The sequence below is a fragment of the Falco cherrug genome, chromosome 5 (genome assembly GCF_023634085.1).
Source record: "Falco cherrug isolate bFalChe1 chromosome 5, bFalChe1.pri, whole genome shotgun sequence".
In the NCBI taxonomy this organism is placed as follows: Eukaryota; Metazoa; Chordata; class Aves; order Falconiformes; family Falconidae; genus Falco; species Falco cherrug.
Genome location: NC_073701.1, coordinates 37,189,259 through 37,205,407, shown reverse-complemented (window position 1 = coordinate 37,205,407; position 16,149 = coordinate 37,189,259). Strand labels below are relative to the sequence as shown.

The following is a 16,149-nucleotide window of genomic DNA, read 5'->3' as shown; positions in this document are numbered from 1 at the left end:
GATGTATCTGCTTTCTCTGTGTTTATTGCATTACACTGAAGCATAATTGTGGTTATTTGCAGTTATTAGCTGATTCTTTCACCACGTCTAAGGAATACAAGGAAGAGCAATTAAATAGTTCGGCACTCATTTGCCGCTGAAGGGAGGCTCAGGCCGTGCGACAGGACAGGATGAGGGCAGCGCCATAGCAATCCCGCACTGAGCTGAGCCCACCATGCTGCCCACTCACCGAAGCAGCAAAGCCCCTCAGCTGGATGCATTTTGAGAAGCACAGGAGCTAGTGAGCTCAGTACTATTGCCCTCTCCTGGGGACATGGCCAGAGCAATTTGCTGGGAGTAGTGCAGTGAAATCCACGTGCTGGAGATGTTCATCCCTGCCCAGAGGGACCCAGTGGTGACCACATTCAGTGTTGCCATCCCTTGTGCTGAAAGCTGCTCCAAGAAACCTCTCCCAAGGTTGGGGAACTCCACTGGCTCATGCAGGACAGGCCTTTCCCTGTGTCTTAGACGTTAGTCTTTCCCATACAACACTCCCTGCATCATTTTAGTTCAAACATTAAACTTGCCTCTTAAATAATGACCTCTACAAAGTCGCTGGAGATGTTTAAAAATGGTATCCTGCTCACCATTCATGTGGATGGAGAGGTGGTAGCTGAGACAAGGAGTGGCTGGTGCCTTGCTGGGCTGGTGCTGCTGGAAGGAGCAAGTCTTTCTCTTAGGAATAGTAAGCTTAAAGTCATCGTCTTAAAATGTAGTCTTCAAGGAAAGTGGCCAGAGGAACCCACCTGAACCACTGAAGCTGCAAAGCACATCAGGATTTGTTGGTTGGCTTTGATGTATCTACGGGTTTTATTTAGCTGTAGAAATTCAGTTTGCTAAGGAAATTATTGACATTGATATCTACATTATATAAGCCTTTTTCGTGCTTTTTTAAAAACTTTTTCATTCTTCCAACTGTGGCTGGAGGCCCAAAAGCAGCAAGTCAGTGCTGGCAAGGTGTTTGAAGAGCCTGGAGGCCACATCCTCACCAACCTGCCTCTTTGTAGACATTGTTCAGGTGAGTGCAGATTTCATTGGTCACCTTCTCAAAGGAAGCTTTGCAGTCTCCACCAAATTTCTCCTCCATCAGTTGCAAGATAATGTCACAGAGAATCTAAACAAGAAGGGAAGAAACAAACAGTGTAAACTTTCCTCCACATTAGAGGCATAAGAACAAGATATATAATTTTAGCTGGGATTCTTAGGGGACAGAAAAAGGTACAAAAACAATGCAACAGTGTATAGCACGCAGACCTTGCAACAGGTGTTGGAAAATTAGGTGCATTATAGAATTCACAAAAAATTCCAGTCACTGCTGCTGTTTTTTTAACTATCCTGTATCTAGTTAATGTTGACTGCGCCCATCACTTAAAGACAGCTGTACAGGACTGGTTCACTTGGTCCATCTACTGCCATACTTCTCCTGGCAGTGAACTGTCCCAAATGTTTAGAGGCCACAAGAAGCCTCATGTTGGGCACCTATGGAACACATGGCTTGGGGGGTAAGTTCCTTCCTAATCTTTCCCGTTTATTAGCTATCTAGCACTTTGTAGCAATGAGAGTTTGTCTTTACAGTCACTAGGTAGGTGGTATACTTTGAAATGTCAACTCTTTTTCAGTGCAGCATTTTTGGTTTGTGTACAACTTTACCCTGAAAAATTCTTTTCAGGATCTTTCCAGGCAGAAATCCTCACTTATTCTCCCACTGACTGAAAATTGGGCCCATTGCTTTGGAAATCACCTTCCCAGTGCCTAAGTGACCTTTGCCAGAAGGTGCCTCTTTTTGTATTTTGTGCTGTGTAAGGCAGACAAAACTGTTATAAATGCACTCTGGTAGTGACCTTAGGTGGACTTGGGCAAGTCGTTCGATCCTGTATTAATTATCTGTGTTTGTTTAGTGATGGCAATGCCGTTGCCATCGTTGCTCAATACCAGCTGTTTCAGTTGTCCTAGGAAAGCTCAGTTCCTGTTACTGGAGAAAAACAGAGACATCAGGGACTGAAGTCCAGTGTTAAGCTGCTTTTCTGTGTCTTACTACTAAATGACAAGCATGGGAATCCTGTTGCACTGAGAAAACCCACTACAGTTGGTCAGCAGCTCTGCAGGTCCCACATCAGCAGATTTGCCTGCATCACATCTGCTGCATAGCCTTCTTCCCAACAGATGCCAGATCTCTTACGCCTCCTATCTACCACCATCAACCTGTCTCACCTTCAACAATCTGCACGCTCTGGAGTGTATATACATTTGTATATACAAAGCCTGTTTTCTTCAGTTCTAACCCTCAAAGGGGGAGACATCCTCCCTTCACAATCACATCCTCTGCAAAGAGGGCTGCTGGCTCACCCTAAAGTTTTTGGGGTCAATCTTCAGCTGGGTAGCATGTTTCTTGCCGAGTGGGTTCACTATCCCAAGAAAAGCCTCAGAGTTGTCCAGGTGTTGCACCATGTCGTTGATGGCAGAGAAAACCTTCTTGCCGTGGCCCCTGACCTGATCCGACTGTTTCATCTCTTCAGCAGAGTCCATGCCTTTGAAGTGAGTGAAGTAGGACTTGGTGTCTGGGTGCTCAGTAAACATCCTGTGGAGAAACAAGAGATGTCCTAATTGGTGGACCAAGGCAATGATGCAGATATGGCTTCACATTTCAGGCCTTATCTTCGGCTTTTATTGCCCTTTTCCTTTCTCTTTTTTAGAACATAAATCACCTTCCCCTGCATTTCTTGGTTCTTCTTTGCCCTTCCCATCTGCACACAGCCCCTGTGCCCACAGCAACCTGTTCCCTCCCTTGGCCCTCCCCAGGCCACTTCCCTTTGCTCAATCCACCTTAAAACCTACCTATCCTGGAATTTATTCTGCTGCTTTTAAAGTAAACATTCCTCAGTGTGGACTGAGAGTTAGGCAGAGACAAAATCCACAGAGAAGTAGGGCCGCATTCACACGGGGTGAGTGTGACAGTGCAATATTCCCAAAGATGTTCTGGACCGCAGATAAGTCCACTGTGCTCTTGGTGGAGAAACCCTACTATTGGTTTTGTTAATTAACCCCTTCCTAGAGTCCATGCCAAAGCTTTCTTACTGGCTGTGAGGGATTGTTGTTTGAGTACCAGGTACTGACTCTTTCATTTAATCAAAAGTAACACAATTCAGTGCCACTCATAAAGGAATTGCCTTTTATAACATCAATTACAGTCATCTTGGTCAAGCTCTTAAGCAGTTTACTCCACTGGGTAAACCAGTTATCCACCTAAAATAGCAATACCAAATTCTAGGTTGCATTTCACAGAGTCACAGAATGGTTGGGCTTGAAGGGACCACTGAAGGTCATCTGGTCTAACCCCCCAGCCCAAACTGGTTACCCAGAACTATGTCCAGACAGGTTTTGAATATCTCCATGGATGGAGACTTTACAACCTCTCTGGGCAACCTGTGCCAGTGCTGAGTCACCCTCACAGTGAAAAAGTGTTTCCTGATGTTCAGAGGGAATGTCATGTCTTTCAGTCTGTGCCCATTGCACATTGGTCCTGTCCCTGGACACTACTGAGGAGAGCCTGGCTCTGTCTTCTTTGCATCCTCCCTTCAGGTTTTTATATACATTGATAAGATCCCCCTGAGCCTTCTTGTCTCCAGGTTGCACAGCCCCAGCTCTCCCAGCCTCTCCTCATAGAAGAGATGCTCCAGTCCCTTCATCATCTTTGTGGCCCCTCGTTGTACTCTTTCCAGTATGTCTATGTCTCTTTTGTACTGGGGAGCCCAGAACTTCTCTAAAGGCAGGGCTGGGGCTGTAGGACATTAAGGCAAAAACCTTCTAGAGTAAATTACCCTGGGAGCCAAGCCACTGATGCTGCTAGCATTTTATAGATGCATTTCTGACCCTAACTGTCCACAGATTGTGTAGACTGCAGAAGGAAAGAGCAGTGCCTAACCCTTTCTGGGGCTGACCCAGGCACAAGATGTGATATACAAAAAAGCCAGAGGGAGTGGCAAAGGTATGATAACCAGAAATAGTATTTGGACTGATTGGTGCATATGTAGGTGATGTAAATCCCAGCTGAGAGAAGGATATCTGAAAGGTGAATAGAAGAAACATCTATCTTATGGAAGAAGAGAGGAAAACAGAATGAAAATGTAAGAGAGAAAGCCCACAGGAGGGGTACAATGCAATGAAACAGACGGGCGCTGGGCTGGAAAGGCTGAAGGAGAGTCAGAAGAGAAATACTGAGGACATGCAAGTTAAAAAAAAAGTCATTAAAGGAGTTCAGAGGGAAAGGGGAAGAGGGAAATAGGGCCTATGTTTGTTCCCATTCTCTTTCGTATCACACTTCCATTTCTTTACCTTAAATGGGTGGAGTAAAGAAATTGTTCTCATCTCTTCTTCCTCTCCCACCCTCTTCCCCCTTTCCTTTTCTTTGTGTGGATGTCTCCTCTTCCCCATTTCCTCCCTGAGGTGAGATAAACCACAGCAAATCAAAATGTTCCCAGCAAGGGCTGTGTGAAAAACGTACTGGTGGTAACTCCATCCTTCTTGCCATTCCTCCTTCAACCCTCTGGGGTGGCATCAGGATGGGCTCTTTCCTTACCTGACCAGCACAGTTGTCCCATTGTCCTCAGCATCTACATATATCTTCTCCCAGGCACCGCGGGCACTCTGCACCTCTGCTTCAGAGAATGACATGGTGGAGGAGACCTTGGCAACAAAGGGTGCAGCAGGAGGGAGAAGGACAGGGAGGTCCTGGCAGGGTGGTTCTGCTCCAGTTGTCTCCTCAGGGCTCTCTAAATACTGGCCCGGGGATTTAAGAGATCTTGAATGGACTCTTTGTCTCCGTTTCCCTCGGTCACATTTCTGCAGGCTTTAGGGCTGCCTAATCACTTTTAATCAGGAAAGAAATCAACCACATGAGGAGGGAGGACTAGCACTCTCACTGTGGCATCAGGTGCCAGAGTAAAGATCTGGCTGTCTGAGGAGATAAGGGAAAAGAGAGTTTTCAGTGAGGAAGGAAAAAATCAGCTCTCCTCCCTTCTCACCCCTGCCACGGCCAGTGCTTGGCTTCTCTTTCCTAAGGGTGATCCCTGCCCAAGCACTAATTTTCCTGGTTTGATCCCAAGAGTGCTGCTGTGCTGCAGGCACCATGGTGCCTGCCGGCCCCTCTTCCCAGCACTTCTTGGTCCTTCAGTCCAGTGATGCCATTTCCAGCTCCAGCAACTCTCTCCAGTCCTGCTTTCATGCCACGGCCACTGCTTTCCCCACAGCCCTCTGGTTTAGCAGGGGCTCACCCCACAGCTACCCCCAGCCTTGGTACTCTGTGGGTGGAGGCATCGCCAGCCCAAAACAACAGCATTGTGGCAACAGTGACAGCAGCGTGGGCACAGCATCTGTGGCCACAGTGCCCTGGAAGGCCACCTCATTGTAACGCAGGAGATAAACTGTGCAGACAGCCAGCACGGGACACAGGCATTTCACTACCCTCATCTTCCTGGTTTACAGCTGGGATCTCTGTCCTATCCCTAAACCCTACCTGCCTGGCAGAGAGAAAAAGGTAAGGAGCAGAAGGGCCAGTGTGGAGCTGCAGACAGCACCTACAGGCCTGTTATTGTCACAGTCTTCTGGAACTGGAGGCAAAAAAAAATCTTGGATTATCCACACAGCGCCTGGGCTTAACCTCTGGCAGGAATGTTCTGGTTAAGTCCAGGGCACGAACACAAAATAAGGGCTAAAGGGCTTGAGGAACTGCTGCTGCTGCCGGACTCCGACTGCAGACAAAACCTGGTATTGTTTGGGATGGTTTAGAGGAGGGAAGGAACATGCACAAGGGGGAACTGAGCAGCACAGCGAGCAAAACGAGCCTGATACCCCAGAGCAGAAGGGAAGTGGTGGCTGCAATCTCACCAAGACTGATCAGTCTTAGAGGGGCTGTGTCCCACCACTGCCGAGGGATACCTCAAATGACTTTACTGAAACTGCTCCTCCCTTCCCTCCCTCTCCCTTTTCACCACAGCAAACAAGTGGTCTGATAAAAGCTGTGCAACCTTCTGCTTTCTCATCCCCAAATCCTCAGAAAAATGCCCCAGATTTCAGGAGAGCAGGGCGGCGGGGAGGTGGGGGGTGGGAGCAGAGCACGCTGTGCTGCTGGGACCATTGCTGCTTTGAAGGCAAACACAAACCAGAGAAGCACCAGTTGTCCCAGCCGAGCCACCAGCGCAGGGACACAGAGGAAGGAGTGAGGACGGCACCACAGGAGTTGGCAGTTCCCAGGCCTTGGCAGGCAAAACCTTCTAGGAGGAGCTTGGTGGGGAAAGCATCAAACCTACGGCCAAGAGCAGAATGTGCATCAAGTACTTGTCATGGGTGGCCTGGGAGAGACCGAGCTCCTGAAGAAAGAGCAGCACCAACTTTAGCCAAAGTAAAAGGGGCTAAAGCAGGTGTGGAGCATGGAGGTAGAGCTGTTTTTTATTTGGGATGTGAATGTGTACGATTACTGGTTTGCAACATCTACTCCTCTCTGTAGGTGTCATGTTCTTCTTGTAGATCCTGGTGTACTCTGACCTGCAGTGGACACTTCTCAGTGGGAGAAGCTGGAGTATTGTGGTGAGCCTGGCTCTCTGACCTGAGCTGTGACAGCAATGACTTTGCTCAAGGATGAGTCTTCCCTCTTAGCTTTCTTAGTCTTTTCCTCTTCATCTCCTTTGCTCACCTTTCGTTTCCCTCCCATTTGGTTTTTGTTCGCAGCAGTTCACAAGCAAAGTTCCCTGGGGAAATTCTCCTCTCCCCTCTCCAACCTCATCTGGGACATTGCAGTACGAAGGTGCTCATTCACTCAACATATTGTTAGACATCCTGTCATAGGCCAAAAAAATACCATTTTGTGTTGGGAAATTTCATTCAAATTAATTTATTGCCAAGTAACAAACCAACACTTAAAAACCTCCATTCCCCCGCATCCTGGTCCCCCACCCCTGTGCCACAGGTTATACCCAGGCCCTTTGGTGAGACCATGGGTGGTGCAGGAACTGGGGGTTGGTGCATGGGGGTCTCTTTGCTCTTGCTGCTCCTTGTATGCTACTCAACTGCTCCAGCATGCGCTCTTCCACCAGTCTCCCTTTGGGTACTGTACCTGCCCTGGCCTTGTTTCTTTTTTCAGCATTTTCTGCTCTTTCTTAAACACATTTCCACAGAGCCACCATAAACTCTTCTGGTTGGTCCAGTTTTGGGGTGCAATGGGTCAATTATACCTGGTGTCAAGCCAGCTGTGAGCTGCACAGGGCAGGCCCTGACCTCCTCCTGCACAGACAAACATGTCACCAAGCTTTTTGTGACATGCTTTTCTGTTCTTTCCTTTCACCTTCTGGTGTTACTTTTACTTGTGGATAACTGGCTAGCTGAAAAGGGTCACATAGACATAGTCCAGCTGGCTGGACAAAAATGCACATCGCTCTCAGCTTATCTGAAGTAAAGCAAAAGTTACACAATAACAGGAAGATTTCGGTGGGAAAAGAATGTTGCAGGTGGGAACAGATAACTACAGAAGAGAAACTAGGGGCGGGCTTGGTATTTAGGCAACTAACCAATAATGAGCTTAACTTTTGTAATATGTATGAGCCAATTATAACAAGGCATAAAAGGTGACTGTAAGGTTCAATAAACGAAGTCTGCTGATCACTCATATTGAGTGACTGTGTCTTCCCTCCGTCGCGACATTTACTGTTTTGGAAAATTATCCTCTATTTTCCCCCATATGATCTGCCGAGTCCTTGTAAGATGAACACAGCAATACCTCATAACATTTTGACATCTCTAACAGGGTTATACACATCTATACTACACCTTATGGGTCTCTAGAGAGTAAAACACAAAAGCTGCAGAAAAGCCTATTTTTTTGGCCTTGAAATGGAATAGCTGTGAAAAATGTGCTGTTTAATTGTAAAGTCATCACATTGCTGCCAACCTCACCCCTTCTCCCTGGGGGAAGAGGATGTGTGCTTGGTTTATTTCTTTCTCGTCTCCCATGATTTTTCTTTCATATCCCAAAGGAGGTGAATGCTTTTAAGTTCAATTTCTGCTGAACGGGGAGAAATATTTTCTGACAGGAGTGCCGGGCAGCACTGCAGAGGACAGCCTGGGCCATGGACGGGATGCTCCTCAGCGGGTAAGGTCAGGCCAGGGCAGGGCGGATGGTGCTGGGCAATCCCGAGCCGGGAGCGCAGCTGCTGTGGTTTGTGCTGCATGCGGCAGCCAGGCTGCTCCTGGCTCTGTCCCCAGCCAAGGAAGCAGAGGGTGTGATTCCATTGCGGTGCAGGGAAATGGTGGTGGGTCTGCACAGTGAGATTTATTTGTTGTTTCTGAGAAACCGTGTGCTTTAGACAGAAGTCAGCTGGCAAGTGCTGGCCACAGACACAGATGTCATTTTCTACCTGCCCAGCTGCTCACGATCCAGCAGCAATAACTGCCCACAGAGCTCACTGATGCCCCGGCCACAGGCAATGCAAAGCCGCCCCTGTTTTCTTCTCCTTGAAAGTTCACGATCTGTTAAGTTTTGTGTTTAATACAAATAAACCACCCTATTTATTACGCAACAGGGGTTAATCTCCAGGTCAGCAGACACGCTCATTGTGGAGAGTGGCTGGAAGGGGCTTGGCAGCTATAACTCTTATTTTCCCAACACCCCTCACACTGTCAGACTGAGGTTAGAGCCCCCCACAGCAGGTATTGCCAGGTTTCTCAGATGCTTAGCTGGAGATGCTGATATTCAGTGCTGCTTTTACAGAGATGACAAACACCTGCACCTGCTCCATGCTCAGTACCTGCAGTTATCAATGTTACCAGCTCATAAAAACAAATAAAATAAGGAGCAGCAGGCATGACCGTTGGCATCAATGTCTGAACGCTAAAGCCCACAAAGCACATGGGTGGGAAAGACCTGGGGCAGACACACGCAGCTTTCCCAGCTGCCACCAGACCGCACTTCTCTCTCCCATTCAGACAGTGGTAGTGGGCTCAGGTGGAGCTGTGTTGCAGTTTGTACTGGTGAAAGTACCAAGTCGAAAGGGTAAGAAAAAAGCAGGATTACTCAGCTTCTTGGGACCAGCAAGAATAGCCTTCACATAGTTTACAGAGTACTACCATCTGACACAACAGAAAAATACACAGGTTTCTGTTGTGAATATTTTTATTGTACACATAAGATTTTAAGTGCGAAAACAAAGGCAATGTATTCAAAATAATTCAGCTTTTATACATCATAGGGCATAGTACGTATACAGATTAATAAGCTGAATGCTGCTTTAATGACTGATGCCGTGAAGTACATGGCTAGGGGTGATTCTATCACAGTCATTACAGCTAATAAAGATGCCAGCACTGAGTTTTCACATAGTGCATCCAGCTAATGAAGTATTTGCATTGGCACAGGCTGGTGTTCAGCAGGGAAACTCCACAGCCACCCTTAGTGAAGAGGGAAAAAATTACATAAAGAAACCCAAACAACGTGATGCAAAGGAAGTCACCACATCCTACCACCGGACTGATGCCCAACCAATCGCCAAACAATAGCTATTTTGGAGAAACTCACCCCAGTTTTATTGCTGAGCATGAGTTACAGGCTATGGAGTCAGCTGTGCCAGCTGTGCCCTCTCCCAGCCCCTTGCTCCCCCCATCAGCCTTCTCGCTGCAGGGACCAAGTGAGAAACGGAGATGGCCTTGCAAGCACTGTTCAGCTATTGCAAAAACATTGGTGTGCTATCATCAGCACTGTTTTGGTTATAAATCACATAGCAGCACAAGGGTAGCTATGAAGAAAGTTAACTCCAGCCCAGCTAGACCCAAAGCACTGCAGGATCACATCCTTATTTTGGACAAATCTGGGCTCACACAGGCTGCACTGTGCTGAACCTGTGCACAGGTGCTGTAAGAAGGAGGCAAAGAAATGAGCTCTTAAGGACTTGGAAAATATCAAGTCCAAGTCAGAGATGTAGAAAGTACCCAAAGCTGACAGGGGCTCAGGCAGCGGCATAAGCACTATTCATATCTGTAATGTTACAATCTGGCATTTGTATCTGTCCAGTTATTGAGATCAAACCATCCAATGGTTTAATGGAAACAACACTCCCACAGGTTTTGGATACAATCTCCCAGACTACACCGAGTTACTGCTTCACACAGCACCCTTGACTGGGACGAGTGCTTTAATTACACACAATCGATATAGATGATGTTCTGGAGAAAACTGAAATCCATTGAATGTCACCCCTGGCAGAATTAAAACTGGTCTCCAAATAAAGAGATCTGATATCAGAGGAAGAGAAAATATAACTGAGAGAAGACATCAAGCTAAAAGAAACAGTTATGGGCTGGTATATGTGTACAAGTTAGACACCAGTCCAGAAGCTTTGTATCAAACACAGATAGAGTACAACTCATTATGTTGGTGGTATGGACTATTGTATTCAGAGATGCAATGGGGCTAAACTAGAAGGGCAAGAGATACATCAGATAAACCTGCTTTCAGATACAACAAAGAGTGTTGGACTGAAAGGGTGCTTGGTGAGGAATGGAAGGAACCAGAGAATAAGACCAGCAAACTGTTTACTTGTGCAAGCAGAAGGCTGGATGACAAATTTTATGGTCCATTTGCCTTCTCTGTTGTAGTAGTTATTGCCTCCCACTAAAGCCATACCCTTCTTTGAGTTATTTCTCTGCTGCTTGATGCACCAAGCATTTACATAGCTAAAAAATTTATCATAATTGCCCAACTTTGTTTGGAAATAACATCAGTACATGTGGCTTTAAATTCAGTGAGCCCAAATTTAATATCCAGCTTCAGCTGGCGTTTCCTCCCCAGCTTTGTGTCTGGCATTGGCACTGTACCGGAGCCAAGCTTTTCCAACCCTTCCTCATCTATGTACTGAGCATCCTGCTTTTCTGTACAATAGAAAGAAAAGCATACTTCTGTTTGATCTGGTTCTGTTGGATAGAAATCATAGTGCACACCTTCATTTATGTTCACTGCCTCTTCAATTCCCACCAATTTCTTGAAGAGATCCGTGCAATAAACAAAGCCATCAGCTTTTGAAACCCTTTGTTTACAGAAGGGATGGATAGAAGCATCAAATTTCTCACTTACTGCTATGCCATATGTCCAAGCGCTGACTCTTGAGGCAATAACGTGTGGACTGACTCCAAATAAAACAGCCCCTTTTGCAATGGCCACTTGGACTTCCATTGGACAAAGGATATGATACTTCTTGCTAAAGGCCTGCCTCCTGATTGCATCTCTCAAGATAATACTAGACGCAAAGCCTCACACAAGCAAAATGTACTTAACCTTGGCCATTTTAGGCTTGTCAAGAATCTCCCTCGAATGATATTTTTGATATGGTGGTCAAAAAAGCTTTTAATTTTCTTATAGGTAATCATGATCATCCCATCACACCACACAGCTCCTTCTCCATTTTTGAAGAAGTGAGAGATGTCCTTCTTGTGCTCTGCCACTCTGGTCAAGTTGTGGTAGCAATGTATGTAGATGGCGTCCCTGCCAGTCAAGCATTTCTGTATACTAAAGTTGTACATCATATGCCGTAATTCGGAAGGGTGGCTCTGTACATATTCATCCCATACTCCATCATTAAATATTTTCTTGAGGCAAACAGTGAAGTTTTCATCCACACTGTTGCCTCCCCATCCACCTCCCGTTGCCTTGTGTAACTCCTTCAGTAAACGGTTTTCTTGGATCTCATGTACCATGATGTCTATTGTGCCACCTATATACCCACACACGAACACAAATGAAGTTAGCTGTTGTTTTTTTTAAAGTACTTGAGGTCTTTACTTTCCACTGAATATAATCTTACCTTCTGAACTCCCAGTTCACAAATGTGCTTTTCTGCTGTTTTCTTCACTCCACTACTGCCTGCACACCTCTACATTTCCTGAATTTACACACCTCTGTATAAAAGCCTGGTCTTTCAAGGTTCCTACAGTAACTTCTGATGACAGATGGATGCTCTGATTTGCTCCCTGGACAAGCCGGTCTCCTTTCTGTTTACAAAAGGAGGCTGGCCTCACATAGACAATTGACTCCTGCCTTTTGACATACAAGAGTTAAGATGAGCAGTGGTGGTGTGACTCAGAAACTTGTGGTCCTCTTGATGCCTTTTCAGTATTTGTTCATAATCATCAGATCGCTCTTGGCAGGAAATACATGTTCCACCAAAAAAACTCACACAGGAAACTAGAAAAACTACTAAAAAGTGCTTTGTAAACTATTCTTAAAGCTTTACTCTACAGTGCCTGCCAGTCAGTCTCTTTGCTCAGTTCACTGGGCACTACACTTGTTCCTACAGAGGAGGCTGTGAGCTCAGGCTATACAACAGCACATGGGTGCACGTCAGTGACTGAGGCTGGGACGTGGTGCAGCCCAGTCTGGTACAATGGCAGGTGTTCTTACTGTGACTGTCTGGCCTGAAGTGCATGATGGCATGAAACAATGACTTCCATTTGCCATGGATCAGGCCTTTAGCAGTCCCGCCCTTTCCTCCTCTTTTTCTGCCTACCCATGGGATCTCATGAAGTGAGAAATGAAAATAAAATCCCCATGACAAGCGCAGCAGTAGAGTCCAAGCTCTGGGACTGCACTGCAGATCTTTGGGGACACTGCAAAACAGCCATATGCCATGCCCAGCAAAGATGGTACCTGTTAAACAGGGAAAATTTTACCTCCACAGTCAACGACAACATACTGGATCCCAGGGGAGTTTTCAAACTTCTTCTTGTCACTGTCATCTGCCATAAACCCTTCCTGTGGAAGCTGTTTGCACCACAGTGATGCAGCCTCCGGCTCCAAGGCAATGATCAGATTCTCAGACATCATGTCAGAGATAAGTCCTGCCTAAAATCATGAGAGAGAGGTGCAAGGAAAGGTGGCAAGATCACCGCTGCAAGAATGTCACTTGCAAGGGAGGCCGTTCTCACCCCAGAAGCCCACGCTGGGGTGGTGGTTTTTGTACCCTTGACCTCCATGGGGCTCATTTCTACATGGTGAGGGGGGGGAAGGATAGAGCAGTTGTTACTGCCTGTTTGGGACATCCTTTCCCCCAATGTAGAGGAATTATAAAGGAATTAAGGCAGGTTAATTAACATTGATAATATACAGCTGTGGGCTGGCTGACGTGGATAATGTGCAGCTGTGGCTGGTTCCTGCTAAGTAGTTAAATAGCTGTAAGGGGTACAGAAGATGAGGTCTGGATGAAGAGAAACCTGGAAGAAGCAGAGGGAAGAGAGAGCACACCCCGGATGTAGGAGAGACAAGGAGAGGCCCTGGGAGAAGCAGGTGGCCTGGATGAGGAGAGGCTGGATGGAAGAGGAGCCCAGAGAAGAAAGAATCTGGATGCAGCAGAGGCAAGAAGCAGGGTGAACTGGCCTGAAGAGGATGGAGAAACAGCACAGACAGTAGATGAACTTTTGAAACCTTGGGGGGGGGTTGGTGGCTATGCTGGGGCAAGGTGTGGGAACTGCTTATCGATGTTAACCTGGTATGGGATGGTAAAGGCCTTGTTGCAGCTGGCTAGTTTTGGTAGTGCTGTGACACCCCACCACTCCCAACATGAGAAATTTCTCACCCTGGTAGGCTGAAATCTGAAATAAGGTGTCCTGGTTTCAGCTGGGACAGAGTTAACTTTCTTCTTAGTGGCTGGTGCAGTGTTGTGTTTTAGATTTGGTGTGAGAACGTTGATAGCACACTGACATTTTTCAGTTGTTGCTGGTTAATATTCATATTAAGTAAAGGACTTCTCAGTTTCTCAGGCCCTACCAGCAAGAGGGCTGGAGGAGCACAAGAGACTGTGAGGGGATGCAGCCAGGACAGCTCACACAAACTAGACAAAGAGGTATTCCATACCATAGCACATCATACCCAGTATATAAACTGGGGAGGTTGGCCGGAGGTTGGACAGCTGCCCAGGGACTGGCTGGACATCTGTCAGCAGGTAGTCACATGTTTTCCTTCCTCCCCCCATCCTTTATCTTCTACTATTATTATTATATTTCAATTATGAAATTGTTCTTATCTCAAGCCTTGAGTTTAGTTTTCCTTTTCTATTCTCCTCCCCATCCCTCTGGGTGAAGGGGGGAGTGAGCATGTGGCTGCATGGTACTTAATTATGAGCCAGGGTAAACCACGGCATACAGGTTGTTTAAATATTGAGGAAAATCTCCAAAGATAATTTGAGGAAATGGGATAACCCCTGCTTTTGCCTCCTTTGCTTCCAGCCGCATGAACTGCCTGGCAGCAGCACTCCATATGACTGGGACAGTAACGAACCAGGTGATCTCCTCCTGGCTGCAGACAGTCTGGACATAGGCCTCTTGGATGGTGTTCAGGGCATGTTCCTTCAGGTAGCACGGGCTTTTGGAAAAGATTGTGAGGGCAGGAAGCCTCTTGCCATTGATGGCTTTCAGCTCCATGTCAGATGTGACTTGCTACAAAAAAAAAATCTCAGGGTTACACATTGCAGTCTCAGTATGAGGCCTGTCCCCGTCACATTGAACACTGCTCAACATATGGCACAGAACTAAGTCCTGTGTCCAAACCCCCTCTGTCTGGGGCTGGCCCTGTGCTCTGGGTTATTCCACGTTTTGGGAAGTCCTGTGGGACCCCAGAGCACAGACAAGGAGGCCCTAAGGTAGCCTGATGTTTGGCTGAATGAGCAAACACAGAAAAAGCTGTGAATGACTCTAAACTAACATAGAGCCTTCAGAAAGAAATGATAGCCATTATGTGCTTGAAGGACAGCTAGCCACTCTTAAACTGGCTTGAGCACACCATTTCAGGGGAGGGAGAGACAAGCTAAGGGTAAGTATATAACATGGGAGGAGTCTCTATGGTGACCCCAAGGTTGCCCACCTCATTTGAATTCCAGGAAACTTCACTTGTTGCCTGTTGAGAACTGAGGCAGGGAGCCACAGAGAGACTAGAAGCTCCGGAGCAAGGCAGCTTTTTGTTAACAACAAGTATCTGGTTTCACGTGTGCAGTCAGGTTTTACTGTCTTTAGACAATGAACAGTGTCATGAAGCTTTTGGCTAACTAAGAAAGCAAGTAATTTCTTCTTAAGATCATAAAGATACCCTTTGATTTCCTTTTATTAGTCCTCATCTGTGGATAACTGGCTAGCTGAAAAGGGTCACAGACATAGTCCAGCTGGCTGGACAAAAATGCACATCGCTCTCAGCTTATCTGAAGTAAAGCAAAAATTACACAATAACAGGAAGATCACGGTGGGAAAAGAATGTTACAGGTGGGAACAGATAACTACAGAAGAGAAACTAGGGGCGGGCTTGGTATTTAGGCAATTAACCAATAATGAGCTTAACTTTTGTAATATGTATGAGCTAATTATAAAAAGGCATAAAAGATGACTGTAAGGGACAATAAACAAAGTCTGCTGATCACTCATATTGAGTGACTGTGTCTTCCCTCTGTTGCAACACTAATCAGCCAGATTTACTCAGCCCTCTTCACCAATACCCCTAACCACCCACCCCTCAAATTAATAGCTCTGACTCTCATTAGCAGTAACTGTTCCACCTAGTGTGTTGTACAGCTTCATCTTGAAGTCCTGGAAGAAGTACCAGTTGTCAGCTTTTCCATGGGGCAGGCTCTTGTACTTCATCACAGCATCATAGCCAAACTTCTTGAACTTCTGCTCCTGGTTGAACAAGATGCATGTGGGTGTCTTTAGGGTTTGAGCCCATGCTCTGTTCCCCAGTACACTTGGTGGATTTGGCCTGTACTTGAAGTAAGGGAAAAACAGTACCCACTGTAGGACGTGCTGAAATCTATAGCAATGAAGACTGACTTGCTGATCATGGCCAGTTGTAGTGCAGGGGTATGCTGCAGGGGAGCAATGGGACTGCAATGAAACTGAATGTTGCAAGGCAAAGCCACCCTTCTCTGACTTCATTGGCAGGAAACGAGCGTGATGCTACATACTGTGCAAAGAAATAGTGTTATTTCCCAGAAAGTGGAGGAGCTCTTGTTTGTTACTTAAAACAGAAGGATCCCTTTGTGAAAGAAAGCAAGCTACTGACACTTGCAGTAGCTTCTGGTGCTCCTGGCAGCACAG

At 46.5% G+C, this 16,149-nt stretch overlaps 2 protein-coding genes across 2 annotated transcripts; both read right to left on the bottom strand.

The window, feature by feature from the left end:
* Positions 1–935: 935 nt before the first annotated feature.
* Positions 936–4,920, bottom strand: LOC102052663 (cytoglobin-1-like). Its single transcript, XM_005441289.3, has 3 exons — positions 4,616–4,920; positions 2,386–2,617; positions 936–1,153 (listed from the first exon to the last, which is right to left on the bottom strand). The coding sequence occupies exons 1-3, from the start codon at positions 4,708–4,710 to the stop codon at positions 1,025–1,027; spliced, it is 456 nt and encodes a 151-aa protein (XP_005441346.1). The 5' UTR covers positions 4,711–4,920; the 3' UTR covers positions 936–1,024.
* A 4,029-nt stretch (positions 4,921–8,949) lies between these two features.
* Positions 8,950–15,893, bottom strand: LOC102048376 (heat shock 70 kDa protein 12A-like). The gene is given in 6 exon segments (XM_055712773.1): positions 8,950–11,388; positions 11,391–11,789; positions 12,745–12,916; positions 14,281–14,501; positions 15,612–15,764; positions 15,767–15,893. Coding segments are annotated over 6 exon segments (1,713 nt in total). The 3' UTR covers positions 8,950–10,747.
* Between the last annotated feature and the right edge of the window lie 256 nt (positions 15,894–16,149).

Excerpts from the sequence above, each read along its gene's own strand:
- LOC102052663 (XM_005441289.3), bottom strand. The coding sequence starts at position 4,710 with ATGTCATTCTCTGAAGCAGAGGTGCAGAGTGCCCGCGGTGCCTGGGAG. Across the intron at positions 2,618-4,615 it reads GGGACAACTGTGCTGGTCAG|GATGTTTACTGAGCACCCAG; the intron begins GTAAGGAAAGAG and ends GTTTCTCCACAG. Across the intron at positions 1,154-2,385 it reads TTGACCCCAAAAACTTTAGG|ATTCTCTGTGACATTATCTT; the intron begins GTGAGCCAGCAG and ends CTTCTTGTTTAG.